Source organism: Lytechinus variegatus, chromosome 7, assembly GCF_018143015.1.
Source record: "Lytechinus variegatus isolate NC3 chromosome 7, Lvar_3.0, whole genome shotgun sequence".
Taxonomy (NCBI): Eukaryota; Metazoa; Echinodermata; class Echinoidea; order Temnopleuroida; family Toxopneustidae; genus Lytechinus; species Lytechinus variegatus.
The window spans coordinates 21,526,555-21,548,655 of record NC_054746.1 but is presented as its reverse complement, the minus strand read 5'-3'; the positions used below and the strand labels follow the sequence as shown (position 1 = coordinate 21,548,655).

Genomic DNA, 22,101 nt, shown 5'->3' with positions numbered 1-22,101 from the left:
AAAGAATTTTGAGACCTGAAAATAACCTTCATGGGTTTGACAGATCAGACCTGTGGTAAATAAATTGAAATTTTAGGCATAACTTTTTAAATCAATTTTAATTTTTAATACAGGTTCTTAACACCCAAAATCTATACACATTATAGTTGAACCCAGGAAAAAAAAAACATCCATAGAATTTTAATCACTCACTAAACAGACTATTGGATACATTTAGATGGTATGCATAAATGTTGTTCTTAAAAAATAAAAAAAAAAGTTTACCAGACATAGCAACAAGTAATGTATGCAACCTGAATGCCCCCATTCCATTCTATTGCCAATTTGATTAGTGGTATTTCACTATAAAAATGGTGAATGAGGAAGAAACAAATAAAAAACAAACTCCTCAGTGTACCAGTACTCTGCACAATGACTCTGATAAACAAAATAACATCCCTTCTTTGCTATTATGTAAAATGTGTAAAACAGGTGTCTCATACATTTGTACATCCTACATATGTTATGTAATAGGCATTGAGCATGTTCTTTTGTCTTCCATTGTTCTTAACCTGTCTACCAAGGGACCTTGCCAAAAAGTAGAGTCTTCTCTTGTATTTCTACTAGCAGATTTTCATTATCAATCTTCACAGTCACCTTGGATAGAACGATGGGGACTGCAGGAAAGGTACAATCAAAATACACACAGTATCCTTGTATTGGGATTTCTGCTAATAGACAAGAGACTACAGACAAGTTGCCTAAGGGCGGTGATACACATACATCAAAAGTGGACTGAGGCTGACGTTGGAGGCGGCTTGACTGGTGTGCAACACTCGCCTTTTCAAAGAGGTAATTTTACATTGCACTTTAAACCAATAGGCCCGTATTCTGATAGCAGGTTTAACTTAAGCTCAGGTTTAAAGTTGTGGTTTTTAAGTATGGATAGCCAATTGTTACATAAATCACTGACAGTAGTGATATCATACTTCAGCTCATTTGGCTCTCAAATCATTCATAATTGTCTAGGAAGTATAAATTGATGATTGTCTTCACCATCAATGAATCGGGAAAGAGCACAGTAAACAAAACATACAACTTAATACAAATTATGATACTTTTGGCTTCCCATACTTAAACCACAACTTTAAACCTGAGTTTAAGTTAAACCCAACTTCAAAATATGAGCCATAGAGTTGTATAGTTCCTAATACTAGCAGGTTACTGGTTCCACTCCTTGATACAAGTGGTTATAAAAGAATTCAAGAAAACAGTTCTTACCCAAGGATGATGGATAAGATTTTGTTGACCTGTATTGTTATTATGTATCTGAGAGTTAAGGGGAAATATCTTTCATTTGGCAAAATTGAGGGCAAAAACTAAAGATTGAATATGAAAATCAAACAATGAAATGCAACTATCGACTACATTTGACATACATTTATGTCAAATTGTTGAATTGGTTTGTAAAACTCTGTCAGTATTGCCCTATGCTTTCAGAATCAGATCGTCAAGAACAACCTTTGTTTGAAAAGTATGATCTGGGAGAATAGGATCATGCCTTCATTGTTGATATGTAAAGTAGATTCAGTCAATATGCAAGAGAAACCTGTCAAAAATATTTCACAATGAGATGTTATGTCTTTTCCTGTAATAGAGCAGTTTACAAACAAATTCAACTTGTGTGCATACTAATAAAACAAAGATTTTCTTGACCATCTGAAAGCTGGCCATGGGCTCACCACTCACCCCAAAAAAGTATTATACATGGTAGTTTATTACTTAGGGGTGAATAGAACACACACCTCGTGTGAAACTTATAATTCTCTTCACATGGCAAACCATTACACTGTTACTGCAATTATTACAGGTTTTTCAACAAAATTACATCATTATGGCTTTTCTTCATCCGCCACAGAACTTTATTTCAGGCTACTAGACCAAGGTCACAGGTCATTAGGGGTCAATAAACCGGTATCAACTTAACTTAATAGCCAAAGTTACACATTGTGAATTTTGAAAGTAGAAGTCCCTTATTCATAAAACTTCATGGTTTTCAAGTGTAGGCAAATAGACAAATGTAATTTCAGGTCACAAGGTAAAAGGGTCATTTCAGGTCAACATTAGAAATACAGTTTTGGGGTTACAATACAGATTCAGGGATCACACTTATACAGATTTTCATTTCTATAAGTCGGCATGTGTGCCTTGTTCTCTAAAACAGGAAATCATTTCAACACATTTTTAAAAAATAAACCACGATCTCACGAAAAACAATATCAAATGTACATAAATGATAATGGAAATGTTTTAAAGAAATATAAACATTAGCTTAATTCCGTGTAGAATCCCCAACCTAGTGCTATCATATAAAGCAAAGTGAATTGAAATCGGACTTTAAATGATGAAGAAGCATTTTGAAATTTGGTCAGCAAATAAAAACGATGCATTTTCTGTGATTAATGAATAAATTTCACATAACTTAATATAGATAATTTTTTACTCCAAATTTCAAAATTCTGTGCAGAAGTTTGGTGAACCTCATGAAGCTCTACCAGATGGAAGAAAAACAAATCAAAATCGGTTAACAAATGAAGAAGCATTTTATGTGAATTTTTTGAAATGCACTTAAATCAATTTTGCATTAGCATAAAAATGTTCTCGTCAAAATTTCAAAATACTGTGTAGAAATTTGGTGAACCTCATGAAGCTCTGCTAGATGGAAGCAAAAAAAAATCATATTTAATGAATATCAAAATTCTATGTACAGGTTTTGAATCCCCCACCTTGTGCTATCATATAAAGCAAACAGAATTGAAATCGGACTTGAAATGATGAAGAAGAAGATTTTGAGATCATGAATGGATGACAGACACCACAACATAAGCTCACCTGGCCCTTTGGCCGGATGAGCAAAAAACCAAGAACAGGACTAAGACCATATAATCGTCCTCCAGCAGCACAACACTGGTGGGTACATTTATTGAAAAAACTTTTTGGCAATGGATATTGATAAAGGTGGATTGTCAAAAGGAATTTTACTTCATTTTACCTGAAGGGTACATGAAAGTAGAAATGTTTTGGAATCAAATGATCGAGAATTGAAATAAACCAAGTAAGCCTTATTGTTATACTAGCAAAGGAATGTCTCAAATGGAATTTTACTTGATTTTACCCAAAAAAAAGATATAGGAAAGTAGAAGGGTTTTTCACACAAATTTGAAGCTGAACTGTCAAATTATCAAGAGGAATGTCTTCTAAAATTGCCCAGGTGCCCCAATTTCCAAATGACTCAAACTGATAAAACTCAACATGTAAATTTCATAAGGCAAGCACTCTTCTTGAAGAAATAACAAATGATGTGAGATGTATTTTGCAGAAGGAAACGAAATGGTAATATGGCACATAAACTAAATTGAACTGTTACATGATGTGAAATGTAATTCGCAGAAGGAAACAAAATGGCAATATGGCACATAAATTAAATTGAACTGTTAATAACAAATTATGTGAAATGTATTTTGCAGAAGGAAACAAAATATGGCACATAAATTACAATGGAATGTTCATTACTACATTGAATATAGTATACTTGCCAACCAATCATTGTATATAGGAACATTCTCATATTTAAAGAATGAAAGAAATGAGAAATGGGCATTTGTTTTGCTATCTCTGAATTTGAAGAAAGTTTAAGCTCGTAGCAGCTAATAGCCCGATTTCATCACATCAAAACAAAGTGGCCTTCGTTGAGCTTCAGCATCCTTCATAAACAATACTGGTTTTAGCTTTATGACACCGATTCAAACAAACACCCATTTTACTAATTCTAGAAAGTAGATGGCACTATAAATTTCTATTATATTTATAAATATAAGAATATTAGAAATCAATTATACAAAACTATTGTTTAAAAAAAAAATCTTCATCTTGTGACTTAGAGAGGTTGGCAGGCATGGTATGTATAACTACAACATTCACAAAATGTTGTAACAGCTGAATGCTTGTGAACACAAAAAAATAATAAAATTATCTATAACTTTGGCATTATAAACATTTCTCATGATTGTCTTCCCATTCCCTGATATATGTAAAACTAAGATAAACACATGATGTGTACTTCCATTATAATTTTCTTGATCTTATCTGTACACATTTGTTTAAAAAAAATCATCATACACTTGATCAAAGCAGATATACAAATATTTTCTATATAGCTGTGCTTGACCTCTATTCCTCTTTAGATCCATTAGTAGGAGCTATTAATGAGTGACCATTTATTGCACCATTTACTTTTTTCAAGCTACCTTCAACTGGAAGTATTTCTTCTGTACCATTGGCATGACCATTGGATGCCTCTTGTCTCCTACTGTCTATACCTCCATTCATCTTAATGTTCCCATTGGGTGTGGTCTTTGTGATGGCATCTGAGTTCTTGACTAGTCCTTTGTTTGAAGTTGGGATGTGCGAATTAGTCTCTGTCCGCTCACTGTTTGCCTTACTGTTTATATCGAAATCGCCATGTCCATCACCATTTACCTTTCCATCTCCATTGACTGGTTCTGTCTCTGGGTCGGCTCCATTTTCCACCTTCTGGGTATCACCAAGTGCAATATCCTTGTCTCCAGGAACCCCATTCACACCTGCAAGTTCATCCTTCATCCCCGTCTGCACATCACCATTCTTACTCTCATCCTCCTCTCTGTCCTCCCATCGATCTACCACATCTCCATCATCTTCCTGTGCTGCTGGAAAGGAGGTTGCGTCCTCAGGCAAGGCCTCTATTTTCTCTCTCCAGAAGGCGCAGTGTTCCAGAGCATTCTCAAGGGTGCGCTTCTCAATCAGGAGGAGCTCTGTGGCAGTACGCTCTCGAGCACTGAGCTTCTCATCCTTCAACTTCTCCTCGTCTTCCTGAAATGATCAATATACAGTATGCACAAAAATTGTGGATCATTTCCCTTATCTTTATTTGAATAATTTTCATCTTTTCTTTCCCATCACCCTTTCATTGCCTCTCTATACATTTTGGAAAAGTCCATGGAAACTTTCTTTAAGACATTTACTAATATTATGAGCATGAATTGTAAAGTTTGTATTACTTAGATGTACTTTAATTGAGCTTAGATAAGTTCATATCTGTGTTATTTTATGAGAACTTGAACTGCATGTGTACAAGTGTGTGTGACTGGGCATCTATCAGAGTATATATCAACCAGTTACAGAGACTTACACCTTATAGCTGAGGATTGACCTATTACACACCATTTGAAGGATATAAATTGGGGATTTACCCTTTTATGCTGCAAGCCACAACACCCAGTGAACATTTTAAGAGGAATAAGTCTTATCCCCTAAATGGTTTGATTAAAATTTTAAATTCCAATCATCATTTGAAAGTAATAATTTAGCATAATATAGCAACAAATAAATTAACTTGAAAATAGCTAGAATTTGAAGGTTATTCCCTACCTGAATGGATGTCTTGTACTGACGCTGGAGTAGTGTGATCCTTGTGGCTAGGTAAACACATGTACGTAATTCATTCAGCTTACTGACAATCTTATTCCTATCTACAAGGTTGTATAGAGCATTAGTCCTGTTCTCTCCCAGCAGACGGTCTCTCAATTCGACTGTGTAAAAGATACAGGCAATGGAGTTACATGGACAATATTTCTGGTTTCTTTCATCAAAATTTAAGCAAACCTGAGCAGTGTAATACAAAGGGTGATCTACTAGATCCAATAGAGATTTCTTTCACTTAAACATCAAGCAACAAACACCCCAAACAATGTCCTTAATTAGAACTTCACCAGAATTCTGTTTGATTTGGATAAATCCAACTAGGAAAAAAAAAATGCAACGTCATCGAAGTCAGATTAAAAAAGTATATTGATGGAAATATGATGAATGCTGCTTCTTTTATGTGAAACAGCAATATGCAGGTCATAAGAAAAAAATAGGTTTTCCAGTAAAAGCATAAGTCCTGTCGACAAAATTAAATATTTATTGGTTACTGATATGCATGCATGCAAAGAAGTGAGCTGATGTCATATAACCATTTTTCTTTACTTCTGCATGTCATTACATGAACTTCAATTTTCAATTTTTCTTAGATGGTCATAGAGTATCTCTCACTTGTAACAAAAACAGTAGGATAATTCATCACATCAAATTATGAAATAAAAAAAAAGGTGGGCTAGTTTCTTGAATTTCACTCATCAAATAAACATTTATAACTCAATGAAAACTGGAACAAAGAGATGAGTAATTTTTTTTTGTTTCTGCAAAATAGGTATATAGGCAGGTAGTCCATATAGAATATAAGAGCTTACAATCATTCATGCAGAATATCCTCAAGAACGTCAACAGCTCCAGAGATACTGGTACCTTTCCTGAGGAAATATGGTAATTCTGGGAAGGTCTAAATAACAAGAAAAAAATATATATATATCAACAAAACTGCAAAGACTTCTAATATAAATGTACATGTAGGAAAATGTTGTTGAAAATCATCCCATTCCATTATTTGGACTAAAGAATAAATGTTCCTTCACAGAGTTAATCAAATGTCAGTAAAGTAATTCAGACTATGACTGTATGGAAAAAATACTTCCAAAAATCTTGTCAAAAACAGATCAAATATACCCATACACTACAATGCTGAAAACTGATAGACAATAATATTGAAAACTCAACTGCGATTAAAAAAATATCATAATCATACATGTCACTAGTTTATTAAATTCTTTAATGAATAAGTTCATCAAAGTTAATTTCATCAAATTAATTAATGATACAATTATCAAGCTATCAAAATGACTTCCAATGCAAGCTCCATGACTATGAATATTTGATTCTTACCACATGAACAAGAACATGAGCCCTTCCCCAAAATTACATTCACAACATCCATGGTAATTTTCATCACTAACACATCGGCATCCTTGCTCATTATCCAATCAAACTAAGTTTCCTTAGAAGTTACAATTAATTGAACATTTTATGCAACATGGCCCTAGATAATAAGGTGGTGTGGAAATGACTTACACCGTAAGCTTCATTACAGCACAAAGCTGTGCTTTCATGGCATACAGTCTATCGCTGGTGCTTAGTCCTAGCTGTATGGCCATGCCATCAAAGATGTTATCCTGGTAAATGAATCCGCTGTAGAGCAGCAGGTCCGAACTGGAACGACGGCCGTAGCAGATGAAGATCTGCTCGCCAACGTTAAAGTCCCTGAGAGCCATGTTGATACAGGAATCCGTTTCTTCAATAAAATCTGTCTTCATCTGAAAAAAACGAATGTGATGTGGCTATCTTTTTATCACTCGAAGTCAAGTAACATCTTCATATGATAGATTTGACAGTTGTGGGAGCATACAGATATATTCATGTCTTTTGTATATTGTGGAATTGAATCGTAAACCCTCAAAAATGCTGCAGGATCTATATTTGTTAAAACATGACAATGGAAAGGGTATAGAGAATACTTACCTCACCATTAGCATGGTTACACATATCCCACAATGGAATAAGACTCAAAGACAGACCCTTGCTATCCTTGGCTGGTATCTGATTCTGTCGGGTCATCACTGTGGAAACTGCCCATCTGCACAAACAGAATTTTAAGTGGTATGTCATAGATGCTTGGAGCTGTTTCCACAAGATGATTACTGGCCAAATTTAAAACCTGTGAATTCTAATTAAATACCACCTTACTATAAAGAAATATTTGTGTTTTGATCCCATAAATGTATGTTCCATGAAACTGGCCATAGAGATCACACACAAAGAAAGGACTTTTTGTGTCATATTTTTTTTTTTTTGTTTCTTATTCTTATACATTTTTTCATCAATGGTCAATAGATAAGACAATAGAATTTCTTTATTATCACCTTCACCATCATCATTACCATCACCACCATCACCAACATCACCACCATCATCATCATCATTGTCGCTGTCACCTAGTTGTATCTCTTATGAAGAAGTCAGAAGCTATGCATTGATTTTTGTTAAATAATGAATGCTCCTTCAAATTTTCAATGAAAGCATAAGTCTTATGAATTGAGTTACCCTCTTATTGTAGTTGGAACAAAGTCAGATACAACATGTTATAAACTGTAAAGATTAAAATCCATACACCTAGAAATACACCAAGCACTAACCTGTAGAAGTCATATGTGAAGTGCTCTCGAAGCTGCAATTTACTATTATCAGGTAACTTGGAAAAGAAAAGACAAGAATGGACATAAAGATCATTGTCAACATGCTCATGGTTACCACTGTCATCATCATTCATCATCATCATCAACACTATCTATTATCATCATTGTCATAATCATCGTTACCATCATCACTATCAACATTATATGTAATAAGAATCAAATTGTAAAGTCTAAATCTCTATAAAATCTAAGAAAACATTTAAAATCAAGTTTAAAACCATCACAAAAGCATTGGTAAGGCTTATGTGTGGACAATGAAATACACAACCATTATAATAAAGAAACAAAAAAAGGTAACTTGTGCACTTTAGAAGAATCCATTATTGTTGTTGTTGTCGTCGTCATGATCATCATTATCATTAAAAGAAAATTAGAAGAAAAATGACAAGAATAGAAGAGACTTACATTGAATAGTTTAAACAAGTACCCATACTGCCTTGCAATGTTTTTATACTGCTTCAAGAATTCACCTGTACAGAAAAAGAGGCTCATAGTTAATCCAAAGTTACATCAAAATGATTTCCATTGGTAAACATGCCAATTAATGAATAACACCATGTTCTGCATTATTTCTTCTTTAAATTGATATTTGGGGATTGACTTTGAAGTTCAACTTTAAAGACAGCAGTAAATACTGAAGATTATAAAAATTCATAGGCAAACAAACATTAAAATAGGAAGAACTTAACCCATTGTATTCATTTTTCCTTTCAAAATATACTTATGGTTGTCTCACAATTCAAAGTGCTACACATATCACCAGTACCTCAAATCACATGGACTTGAGTGCACCATGCATAGAAACATCAACAACTCCCAACCCCTTTTTTTAAGGGGTGCATAGCATAGAATTATTTTCTAGGCCACCATGGACTTGTCAATCCACTGTGTCAGGAACATATCTCAAAGGGTTTAGAAATACAACCCTGATGTTTAAACCTAAGACTGGGGGGGGGGGCCTCAACATTTTTCGTGATAAATCCGCCGCGTGAATTTTTTTGACTGCGTCACTCGCTCACTTTTTACTTTCAAGTCTCGCGCAACTTTTGAGACCAAAATTGTGACCCCGGGTACGCGGTTCCAAAATCACACAACATTTCGTAAGTGCATGCAGACCAAAAATTACTCAAAAACATGAATTTGTGTACAAATCCAATGCAAATAACGGTTTTAGCCAAAATTCATAAATGTATCATTATTTTTCCTTTTCCTGCTTAAAATCAATTAATTCTATCTTTTTATGGTCAAAATAAAGTCCCGACAATTTCCATTGAAAACATAATAAAAACCAAAAAGTTGAAAAACTAAGAAATACATAAGAATTTAGAAAACAATAGAATACTTAAGAAAATAAATGTGATGTTGAAATTTTTGAAAAATAAATTTGATCAGATGCCTATCTAGAGTATGTGAAACAATAATTAGCATTTTAGGGGCATTATTTTATTAATTAGAGCAAACGATTTTACGCTTAAATTAGCATAATTAATGAGCAATGAGATTTTTTGCAGAATTTGATATTACAGTTTAGTAGATAGTGCCATGGGTAACATGCGTGCCAATTTTCGTCTCGATCAACGGCCAAGATCATAAGAGGGGCTGAATCAGCCCCCCCCCCCCCCCCCCGTCTTCTTAGGCGTTAAAATAGCCCAGTCTATTATTTAGGGTTAAATATTGAAATGTAATATAAATTCAATTTTAAAAAAAGCAAACAGGAAGAATCTTTAGTCTTACCATACACCGTAGTCCCCTTAAATAGCTTTATGTCATCAGGTGTGAAATACAGAGGGAGGTTGTATGATGAAGGCAAAATATCTACAGGTCAAAGGTCAAGGCTACAATACTACCTTACTCAAAGCAGCAATGAAAACAACAATATCATCAGATTATTTTTCAACAAGATATCAATGTATTTACTGGGCAAAGAATTTGCCAACACCTTTTTGCAATTTGTAGTACTCCTGCCTTAGAATATCATGTGCAATTTTTCTCTCTGGACAAAAAAGGGTCAAATATTCTATGTTAAAGGTTGTGCATAAGGCATCATAACAGTCAATGAATGAAATATAAATGTTTCATACAGTTCCATACATACACTCTTGTGTCTCATATTATGTTGCTCAGTCATTACATATCGTTTAAATGATTTCAGAATCCTCACACTGTTATTGTTTTCCATGTTAATAATAGAGAGATTAGAAGTTTCTAATCATTCATTTTCCCCATTTTTTCACTATCTGACCAGAATTCCCTAAATTTGAAATAAAGACACTTCTGTTCCATAGAAGATCACACTCAAAGTAATAATAAATCTTCACTACTGCTAGGTTGACAGTAATAAGTAAGTGCAACGTTTACCAGGGATTTTAAATCAATGCTTGAAAAAAAAATAGAAACAAAATGCATGCTTTATTTCTTAAGGATACCCAGATATGGCTTCCAGAAGGAGTTAGGCTTCAACTTCTCAGAGATAATGAAGACAGCAAGAGCAACATTGGGCATTCCTTTCAAAAGGCGATCACCTCGTACCAGTTCACCTGCAAACATAACAAAACACAAAGAGATGCCTGAAATTGATCTACTATACCAGTTAAGTTCCACATCCCCTACAGGTCTAAAAGAAAACATTTCAGAAAAAAATCAATAAAATGCACTTCCTATCCTAGCTTAAGCCATGGTTGCTGCTCCCAGTATGCAGTGCAAATAATAAATAAATTAGACAAAATCCAGAGTGGCACAAAGGGGTCACTAAGGCAACATTTCAGTTAATGTAGGTTTGATTTGTGATATGATACTGAAGGTTGATGTGACATATTTCATCTTGTCTTTAAAACTGCACTTAATTTTTTTTTCTTTTGCTTTTGCAACTGTCTTTGCTTTGTTTTTTTTTAAACAATTGATATGTAACTCTTTTCTTTGAATGATTAAAAACAGAAAAAACAAAGAAGTTTAAAGGTCAAGTCCACCTTAGGAAAATGTTGATTTGCCTCAATAGAGAAAAATCAGACAAGTATAATGCTGAAAATTTCATCAAAATCGAATGTAAAATAAGAAAATAATGACATTTTAAAGTTCCGCTTACATTTCACGAAATAGTTATGCACAATTTAGTCACATGCAAATGAGAGAATCGGTGATGTCCCTCACTCACGATTTCTTTTGTTTTTTATTGTTTGAATTATACAATATTTCAATTTTTACATATTTGACAACAAGGTCCAACTTGAATGAGCCATACAATGTTATGGTAATGGTAATTCCACATGTTCAGGGAGAAATAAAATTTAGTTTCACAGGACAATGAGAAAATTAAAATATTTCATATTTAAAATACAAAAGAAATAGTGAGTGATGTCATCAGTTCCCTCATTGGCATACTGAAGGGGATGTGCATATAACTGTTCTGTGACATTAAGCTAAACTTAAAAATGTCATAACTTTATTTTTCATCCGATTTTGATGAAATTTTCAGTGTTATGCTTGTTGGATTTTTCTCTACTTATTCAAATCAACTTTTTGTTGGGGTGGACTTATCCTTTAAATGCTAGAATGTACTCACTTACTACACCTGGGTTGCGTGTAGCCAATGCAGATCAATATGAAAATCTACCATTTAATTCTTCATTATTAGGCATGATACCAGTGGGAAGCAGGCTGCCAGGTATCCAGTAGATTTACTCAAATTAGACCAAATTATTGTTTCAGCTATTTGCACAGAACCTTTCCTGGCAACGTATTGTTGGTTCTGGGGTAGCAGGTCACAAGAATTGATGTTTACTTACAGTTGGTCTAACACCACTTTGTCTGAACTTCAGATTGGCTAACAATATTTGGGGTATCCCACTTTGTTCAATTCTCATTTGGTCTAATTACCACTTGGTCTAGTTGCCAATTAATGGCCACTTGGTCTACAAGCCAATTAGTCTAATGGCCTCTTGGTCCAATAGCCATATGATCTAATGCCTAATGGGCTAATTGTCACTTGGTCTTACTGCCATTTCGTCTAATGCATTTTATTGTCACTTGGTCTAATACAAAATCGTCTAATTGTCGGTTAATCTAATACTAGTTGGTCTAATATTCATATTGCAGTTGCTCAAATGTGTAGTTGGTCTAATTTCCACTTCTGTCTATTTACCACTTAAGTCTAATTTCCACTTCGGCTAATTTCCAAATAATCTAACATTCATTGCGTCTACATAGTGCTTGATCTAAATTCCATTGGGATAATAGTTTGTACCGTATCCTTCTTCAAGTATCGTCCATATTAAAGCACGTTGTCTCCTCGGTTACTCAAATAGATATTTTTTTTTTTTTTAATTCACGTTACCCATAATCCATAATTGGTACATTGAATTGAACAAGGAGAACCTTTGTACTTTTCTTCATAATCCACTTATTCTGATGTAACTTCTGTCATCCGCAGGGCCGTAGCTTAAGGGGGTGCGACACCCCCACTATTCTTCATACCGTCGGCAAATCTATGTTCCTGTTGGCAAATCTGCGCTCCTGTCTGCAAATCTGAGGTCCCGTCAGCAAATCTGCCCTCCCTTCGGGAAAAATTAAGGGAAAAAGAGGACAGAAACAAGAAGAGGAAGAAGGAAAGAGAGAAAAAAGGATACCGTCGGTAAATCTGTGCTCCCGTCGGCCTATCTGAGGCTCGTCGGAAAATCTGCAGTCCCATCAAAACGAAAGATAAAAAAGGGTGGAAAAAAAAACATACGACATCAAATTTTTTTTAGTCTTGCTACCACATACAAAACTGCAATTTCTTTCAAATATTTTGGTGGGGATAACATTCATAATCTTAGGGATTGTTGCCCCCTTTCCCCCTCCCCCTAATCCATATTAAGGAGGAGGCGAAGAATTAACACAAAAAAATAGGGTGAGAAGATAACAACATATTCAATACAAAATTACATGATCGAATGGCTTTGTAACTTTTGGAATCCCCACAAATTGCATAATTATTTGCTTATTTACCATCAAGTTCAAGTATCATCCGTAATGGTGAATAACAATAATTATAAAAAGAGGCATAAGGGCGATTCCATACGTGTCGTACGGGACATTTTGACAACAATTTCTAGTTTCCTAGCCGAATGTTTGAGCAATAATATCATAAAGCTATAGTGGGTAGTCATGTGAAAAACTAATAACCAACACATAAAAATTTATTATGGGTAAATTATAGATGAAATTGTTGTGTGTCGTACAGGACGCAGAAATGTCCCTTACGACACGCAACATTTTAAGCTATAATTCACCTATGGACAACATATTTTTGTTGGTTGTCAGTTTTTTGCATGTCTTCCCAGTAGTACTTTAATATTACCACAGAACAAATTGAAGATTTTCGTTCGTTGGACAGGAGGCTGGAAAATGTGAAAATGGCTGATTTTTCTAGCATGGAATCGCCCATAAACATGTTTACCAGATACATATCCACACAATAATTACATAATAATTCTATTTTTGTTCCTTTCTTCATAATAATGTTATTCTGATGAAACCACCACCTTTCGACCATTCTAAGCTACAAGGTCCCCAACTTATTGTTAACCCAATACTTAGAATCCACATACATGCAGTGATCTAATGATTATGAGTATGATATAATTTTCAGCAACAGAGATATAATCGATATAGGCCTAAATATTAGAATTACATTTGATTAGAATAATTCATTTGATGAGCGACTATCTCGTCATCGGTAGTCCTTCAGGGAGATGTTTGCGCCTGCCACCAGCCCTAGCCCGGCTCTACCCCTCTGGATCCTGGCGACATGTATTAAGTGATGCATGGTGTATATTCTTTATTTATTCACTTATTTTAGTTTTCTTTTACCAGGGTAGCCCCTTCAGATATGTAATCTGATTTACAAGGCAGCCCTGGGAATGATAAAAGACATAAAAACATACCTAGATAAATCAATAACAATAAATAGTCAAATACATCATAGTGTTAAGAATATTTAAGATGACAATTTTTCAGAGTTTCAATAATAGAATATGTAATTTAATCAAATCAATGTAAAAATTAAAAAGAAAGTTCATAATCTACTGCATAATATAATTACAGCTGAATCAAAGAGTATCGCGCCCCCTCCCCTGGGCTCCCCCCCCCCCACTATATCACCAGATTGAATCCGGGTGCTTTCAGGATAAAATCATCAAGTATGACTCAACAGATGACACGTTTGTTTTAAAAAGGGCTCATCTACACTGAACAAGGAAGATTACTAAATGCTTGACTGCCAGAATATGAAATTATATTTCTTCGTGTAATCTGTTCTACATGTAGGTGTTGGTACAAGTAAAGGAAAATTACCTGCATAGCATGTGGTATAAAGAACTGTTCGTTTGTTAATCAAAGGGTCTAAATATGGGGGTGCTAATCCGTTCAGGATCGTATATACTGTAACACATTTCTGGTATTCGGTTCTCTGTTCCACTGACTGCCATTTCACTTTGTTCAACAAAACAGATCTGGATGTACAGTGATCAGCATTTAAGAAAAGTTTTGCATATCTATTTTTAAGCGTTTAAATTCTTTTTACTTTGCTTTTTGAGCTATTTCCGTATATTGTACAACAAGAATCCATATGTGGTAAGACAATGGTATAATACAAATCAGTCATGAGTTTATGAGAGATGAAGGATTTAATTCCACCTTTGGAAGAAACAGATACTTTCCCCATTCGTCAGTACCGTGATTCTTCCGTCCAGAGTCCAAATCTTCTTGACCATTACCTTTTATCTGAATTCATTCACAATGCCTTGGTGAGTGGGGGTCAGGTCTTCATGAATGTATGTATTCGAACCTCTCATCTTGGAACGTGCCCGATAGATGGCGTAGCCAGTTTCATAGCGAGAAAACTTGATGATCGGTCATGGTTTTGATTTATCCCAGGATCTCGGAATTACATGGTGACTGCGGTCGATATGGACTGAATGGAGTTTGATGTGAAGTGTCTTGCGAAATGTATCAATGATCAGCTGATCAGTATTCTCGTGAGAACTTTGCGGAATCCCATGAAAACGTAAACAGTTTCACCTGGAGTATTGCTCCTGTTCCTCACAAAGGCCTTAAAGATCAGTTACTTGCTTTTGAAGGTCATTCATTGACCTTCGTAGGGAGCTTATCTCATCCTTTTGTTAAGTCAAGTTGAATGGAAGAATAGATGTCTTGCCTAACTTGATCCTTTGCCTCAACGACGGCCTCTACCAATTTAGCTAAATGTTCTTCATTAATAGTCATGTCCACTTGCATCCGTATTGTGTTTAAAAGGTGAGAATCCCTTTGTTGGTCACTGGTTGAGTGACCAGCAGCTACATCAGCATCTGAAGGGTAACCACTGAGTGAAGACGCTCCCTCAGCTCTCAGCAATGGTAAGGCACGCAATTTACCCTTCGAGACTGCGTCCTGTCCTTTGTTTTTCTAAGTTCTGGGCATAGTTGAATTCGTTGTCAGCACAGCATCCAAAAACATGAAAATTATTCCAGGTGGTATGTCAAACGTATGATGTAACTAAATCCAGTAAATATACCCAACATGTAGGCCCAGAGTACATAAAATTAAAAATTAAAAAAATGCTGGAGCATGGCAGAATTTCACTCCTCCTCGTTAAAAGTGCACTCTATCATATATTTATTTATCCATGACCATATTTGTTAATTTTAGATCAAATAAGTCATAATGAATGATTTTATATTAGACTAAATGGACATTAGAACAAGTGTGAATAAGACCAAACGACCATTACACTGTAAGACAGTTAGACAAAATGAAAATTAGACCAATTGACGATTAGACCAAGTGGTCATTAGACCAATTGGATATCAGACCACATGGAAATTAGAAATAGAAATTAGACCACATGTAAATTTGACCAAACAGTAATTAAATCATATAACAATTAGACGAAATGAAAATTAGCCGAAGTGGACAGTAGACCAGTGGTGTTAGACCACTTGCAAATTAGACTAAATGCTTTTAGTCCAACTGCTCATTAGACGAATTGGATATTAGACCAAGTAGGAGTTAGACGAATTGGATATTAGACGAACTGGTTGTAGAAGAAATTGGTTTAGACCATGTTTAGTTGGAAGAACTGATAGGTAGACCGAAGAACTGATAAGTAGACAAAGTGGTATTAGACCATCCGATAATTCACCAAATTGCTCTGGTAGTAAATATAACAAGACCACTCAACTACAGCCTACCTATTGTGGGTGACTCCAACGCATTCTGATCAGTCATCATGACTTTCCTTGGAATGTTCAAAAGTTGCTCATCACTCTTTAGGTGTAAAAAAAAATAATGCATTAAATGTCACATATCATTTGGTGGGCTTTTGAAATTGTTATGATGCTCTATTTACTTGTACAGGGGGGTGTTTCACAAAGATTTAAGTATGATTTAGAGTCGCACTTAAATACAGAGTTGCGTACGGTATGAAAGGCTTGACCGCATTGGTCAGATCATGTCATGAGGACGCGCACTACTGCGTATCTATCAATAAGATCGCGCATTGCATATCATGCACGCGTCAGCATTTAAGTGGGACTTAAGTCATACTTAAATGTGTGTGAAACACCCCCCTGAAGTGGTAATCTTCTTTGGCATAGGTGAAATAAAATTGAATTTGATTTAAAAATTGTTTGCAAAGATAAGACAAAAAATATTTCAAAGAAGCAGATTGAAATAACAACCATCACACTAGAAATTGAAGTCGTCATAAGGATGAATAACGTGATCTGTCTCTGATTCTCAAAATCATTATTATGCAGGCGTGGATCCGAGGGGGGTTGAGCCGGCCCCGGCTCCTGCCCCCCTATGTTAGGGCAAAAAAAAATGTGTCCTTTAAACTTGAGAGAATTGCTGAAAAACAAAAAGAAAAATAAGGAGGAGATATTACACTGAAGTGTTTAATTTACGGTCTCGCAGAACGGCAGCCCAAAAAGTCTTATCTATGTGATATGAAAATATAGCAACATAGCAATATTTGAACTTTTATACCTTGTAATTGTCATAAAGGGTAATGTGGGAAATGGTAAAAAGAAAAAAATAATATAGGACATCTTGCCTCATTGGGAATTTCTTATTGATAAATTGGATATTTACCTGATAATACATTAAAGCAGATATTTCATTGTTCCTAATTCCTAGTAACATAATGGCTTAAAACATTTCTAATGTGCACTACACATGATTAACAGATGACTTTGCAAACTTGAAGCATTGGTGCTAACAAGGCCTGACCTATATTCAAATCATATTCAATTTGATCATACCAAGTCCTACAGCTTTTAACATATTGACAAAATCATCTAAATACCAGAATGACAAAGCCATGGATACCCTTACCTTGATATCCTTTGTAGCTTGGAGACCATACCCCTGATCAAATTTGGCAATCTTGACAGAATCTGATGAAACTCCATTCTTATTGAGCCACTTGAAGAATGCCTCAAAGTGCTCTTCTCTCTTTGACTGATGATTTGGCTCACCTGCCACATGAAAGAACATAAACCCCATCTTACATTCACCAATATTCACTAATATTTGGGGCAAACAAGTTATATGGTTAAAACTTTACACCCAAAACAAGGTATGTTACAATATTTCTGAGGGGCAAAGGCCCTATGAAAAGTAATGATTTCAACTAATCTACACTACATTTTTTAAATATCTGTAATATTTGTATACTGGTTTAACTCATCTTTAAATGAAAAATATTTTACATAACTCTCAAATCTAATTTATGTATTTTTAAATGATCAGGACAAACTCTGGATCAATCTGGATAGACAAGGCTGAATATATGAGCTAACACTAACCAACTCTTATCTTCTTCCTCTCTTGGATTTCTGATACATACTTAAACTTTCTATTAAACACAATACAACAAAATATACAGAAGGGATAAACATATTTTTCCTGCAATTACCACAATCTATTTTGGCTGGAACTCACCTTTCTGTCTTTTGCGTATCTTTTCAATCACGTTATGGATCTGTAGGAATTCTTCCCATTGTTCACCAGTAGTTGGTGGGATTGGAGTGGCAGCCACTGTAAGGAAAATAGGGAATTTTTTTTCCAAAGAAAGAGTGTATAAGAAAATTGAGAAATAGTGTATCCTCAGATTATGCAAATGAAGGGACATATAATAAAGTAAATCTGATTACAGCAACATGATTGCATACATCACTTTCCTCTTATCACTTCGTGAAATATTATATTTAAATAATGAACTCTATGTTTTCTATTACTGTATTAGATTAGCTGATGATTCAACATTAAAAACCCATTATTGGTGCACTACTTACGGTCGATAACTTGTCCACACAGTTTAATCAGTTCTCTCCTATCCGCTTTAGACACTTCATCTGGACCAGGATTAGTTTTTCGCTTACTTTTTCGTCCCATCTTGCTTCTGTACCCTGGAGAAAACCTAAAGACATGAGGGAACAGAGTATATGTTTTTTTTAATTCACAATTTCACATAATAAGCAGTCTAAAATATTTGGAATGCCATCCGTCCGGCTTCCAGTATTTTTACCTTCAAATTTTCCCTTAAACTTACCCGCTTTCCCTTACTAATCAAATTATTGTATATTTCTTGAAAGGAGCAATTTGTTCCAAGGTTATTCTCATGTATTGTGCATGCATTTTGTAGGTATTCTTGTATATGGATATCTTTATATTAACCCTTTAACAAGCGCAATGGCACTAGGTGCTCCACCTGCAATATGCAATGCAATAAAGCAGCACTTGTGACATTGAAATACTTCTAAAATTTTCTCGTTTACTTAATTAACAATTCAAGAATACATTGCCATCAAGGGGCATGTACTGTTGCATGTTTAACTCTTCAAAATTCCCATAAATGTCTTCAAAAGTTCCCATTTGTTTGAAATTCAACATAATTACCAATCAGCGTTTTAAGCATGCACAAATTTTGAGGAAATAAAAATGTTAATTAAAATGCACTTTTGACATTTTTCATTATCTTCCAACTCGTATTTCCATTGGAAGGATGTTGCAAATGTATGTAATCATTTTCCACATTGCAAGCGTTTGGTACAAATAAGTTAGACTCCGCCTGCGCGCTGCGCGCCTAATGCTAAGTTGGCAGTCTCTGGCTATTTTCTTTTTGTAGACCAGTGCCAGTGGCATGCATGGCAATAGTGAACTACTTCTGAAAATGGAATTTAGTCAAAAATTTTGAGGGGGCTAGAATTAGCGTATCAGTCAAAATTTTTAAAACGTTGCGATTGAGGTATAACTTTAAGTTAAGTGAACGAGCAAAAATTTCAAAATTTTCATTACAAAAATCAAATTTTGTGATAGATTTAGATTTTGGCATAACATAACAAAACATATTTCTCCTTTCTATCATTTCTTTTCTCTTTTTTCTTCTTGATCGTGAAATATTTTTGGAGGGCCAAGCACCCTCCCCCCTCCATCTGTACATCATGCGCGTGTACGGTACATACGCCGCTGGACATGATGATGATGGAACTTACACGTTAGTTGAAGTTTGAACCAAACGCTGGGCAACGTAACATACATTATAGTCGACAAATCGCTTTCAAAATTCTAATCCGTTTTCAATCTGCTTCACAGCCTTTTCAAGCGACGGCTGCAGTTTAGGGCCGCAACTCAGTCTCAGGGAGGCGTGTCGGCTTCCCTGGCCTCCCGGCCCAGCCCAGGCTCGGCCCGGTGCGGTGCAGCGCAGCAGCAGCACGAAAGTCGACAACAGACAGCCAGTGCCCAGTTCTCTCACTCTCAGATTCGGCTCAAAGATATGACCCGGGGCCAGGCCTAAGAACCAGCTAAAGCAATACATCGGCCATATACTTAAATCATAGAACCTAAAACTAATTGAAATAAAGGTAGATAAATAAGAAATTAGGATAAAATGTTAAACTTTACCTTTTACTTCCGACTGAAATATTTGTTGAGATATGAGATCGGCAGGTGGTTGATGATCCCTCAACGGCAGGATATATATGCAAGGAACTAAGTGCCCCTTTCCTGCATGCGCCTCACGGAAATAAAAGGATCCTTTTATTTTCGTGCTGGGCCTTGATGCATACTTCCTTCTATTCTTCCCTCGCATCCGATTCTTCCTTCTTTTCAATTGGATCACTTAGAAAGTTTGTTTTTAGCTGGAATTTTTTCTTGATTTTATATTTTTGAGAGAAGCGACATGTAGAAATATTGATCAGGGAACTTTCATAATTTGAAAGAGATGGAAAGTAAAGTTAACAATGGATGAAGAGAGGAAGATTGAGGCCCCGTTATATATTGAAAAAAAAAGATGGAACTGTGTTTGGAAGCAAGGGGGACAGGGGAGAAGAAATAAATTTAAAAAAAGAGGGGGTGGGGGAAAGTGAGAGACGGAGAAAGGCATAAGCGTGATAAAGTCACAAAGAATTAGTTTTGGTATCTAAGAAAACTGAAAGGGATCACCCCCGCGGAAACCCCTAAAAGGTGACATATGACACCCCCACTCATTCCCTCAACTCGAACGAGTGAATATGTTAGCAATTATCAATATTCTCATGATCATCCATTGTTATCACTTTTTATTAAATTATACCAGAAAGTAATTAGTTACAGTTTTGATCCAGGCCAAAATTGATTTCATTTATTACATTTTTTGTTTTTTTTTAATGAATTAACAAGGACTGACAAGCAAGTCTAGGCTCTCCTGGAAATATCGTCTGCATGTGGTCATATGGCATGAATGGAAATCCTACATTTTGACAGGGTCAGACTTTACCCCTTTTTCAACATTTTCTTTTATGGCGCCGGTGAGAAGTGCAAAAATATAGGCGCGGCTCGGCAGTGCGCCCCCCCCCTTTCGCCAAAGCTGGATCCGCCTATGTCTAGCATGTCATTATCAAGTGCAGGTTTGTGGACAATTCCATATATTGTGGACATGTACTTTCTATAACTTAGTTAAAACATTCTTTATATACAGCCTGTAGGAGCTTCCTTGAATTATTTTTTTCTAGTTCTCACTTTAGTGCTCTCAAATGATCATGACTTGGCCCAAGGGCAACTTATGAGGTAAAGTAAGGATCATGGCGGTTGTTGGGAACAAAACAATGTTTTTAAAATGTTAATTTTTTTAATTGCCCTTCTTTGAATTCTGAAATATGTTCTTACAGAGGCGTCGATCCATTTTTCAGATTGGGGGGGGCAAAATCATTCGTTCCAAATTAAGGCGCTCGATCGTACAAAACACCCACCCACACACACATATATATATATGTTATGTGTGTGTGAAGCTATGTACAACAGCTTTGGCGACTCTTTTATCTTAAATATTGTGTAAAGAAATGGATGAAGAGAACAATGGTAGGTGTAGCTTAAATCAAGGTTCCCCAGAGCTATCTACCCTTTTGGAAAAATTGGTGATGCCGAAAAAATGTCTTTACCGGGAATCGAACCCGGGCCCCCAGCTTTGAACGCCGGTGCCTTAACCACTAGACCACAGAGACGGGTAGTGGTTAAAAGGGTAGATAGCTCTGGGGAACCTTGATTTAAAGGGGAATCCAGCCTTGGCCATAAAATATTGTAATGGGAAGGAGAAAAATAAATTAAACAGAATGGTGAAAGTTTGAAAGAAATTGGACAAACAATAAGAAACTTATAGCTGCTTAAAAATTGAGATCACTAATACAATGTAGATTTCAAATTGGCAACTGGGTAAGTAAATTATGACAAGGGGCAAGGACAACTTTCCCATAGGCCATGTACTTTATTATCAGGGATTTGTGGTTTTCTCTTAAGTACCCATTCCCCTGGGGTAGTAATGTAAATATAACCCATGCAGTATATTGTTTTATGACCTCATGAAAGAAAAATATAATTTGAA

At 35.4% G+C, this 22,101-nt stretch overlaps 1 protein-coding gene across 1 annotated transcript; it reads right to left on the bottom strand.

Annotated features, from left to right (window-relative positions):
- Window positions 1-3,893: 3,893 nt before the first annotated feature.
- On the bottom strand, window positions 3,894-20,245 carry LOC121418734 (actin-histidine N-methyltransferase-like). Its single transcript, XM_041612812.1, has 14 exons — window positions 20,148-20,245; window positions 18,539-18,663; window positions 18,186-18,281; window positions 17,577-17,719; window positions 16,433-16,508; window positions 10,634-10,744; window positions 9,942-10,022; window positions 8,613-8,677; window positions 8,148-8,203; window positions 7,474-7,588; window positions 7,027-7,268; window positions 6,312-6,400; window positions 5,449-5,609; window positions 3,894-4,890 (listed from the first exon to the last, which is right to left on the bottom strand). The coding sequence occupies exons 2-14, from the start codon at window positions 18,636-18,638 to the stop codon at window positions 4,210-4,212; spliced, it is 2,016 nt and encodes a 671-aa protein (XP_041468746.1). The 5' UTR covers window positions 18,639-18,663; window positions 20,148-20,245; the 3' UTR covers window positions 3,894-4,209.
- Between the last annotated feature and the right edge of the window lie 1,856 nt (window positions 20,246-22,101).

Coding starts and splice junctions, on each gene's coding strand:
- LOC121418734 (XM_041612812.1), bottom strand. CDS start 18,638: ATGGGACGAAAAAGTAAGCGAAAAACTAATCCTGGTCCAGATGAAGTG. Junction 7,269..7,473: donor GTAACCATGCTAATGGTGAG/GTAAGTATTCTC, acceptor CGTTTTTTTCAG/ATGAAGACAGATTTTATTGA. Junction 5,610..6,311: donor GATATTCTGCATGAATGATT/GTAAGCTCTTAT, acceptor TCTTTTACACAG/TCGAATTGAGAGACCGTCTG.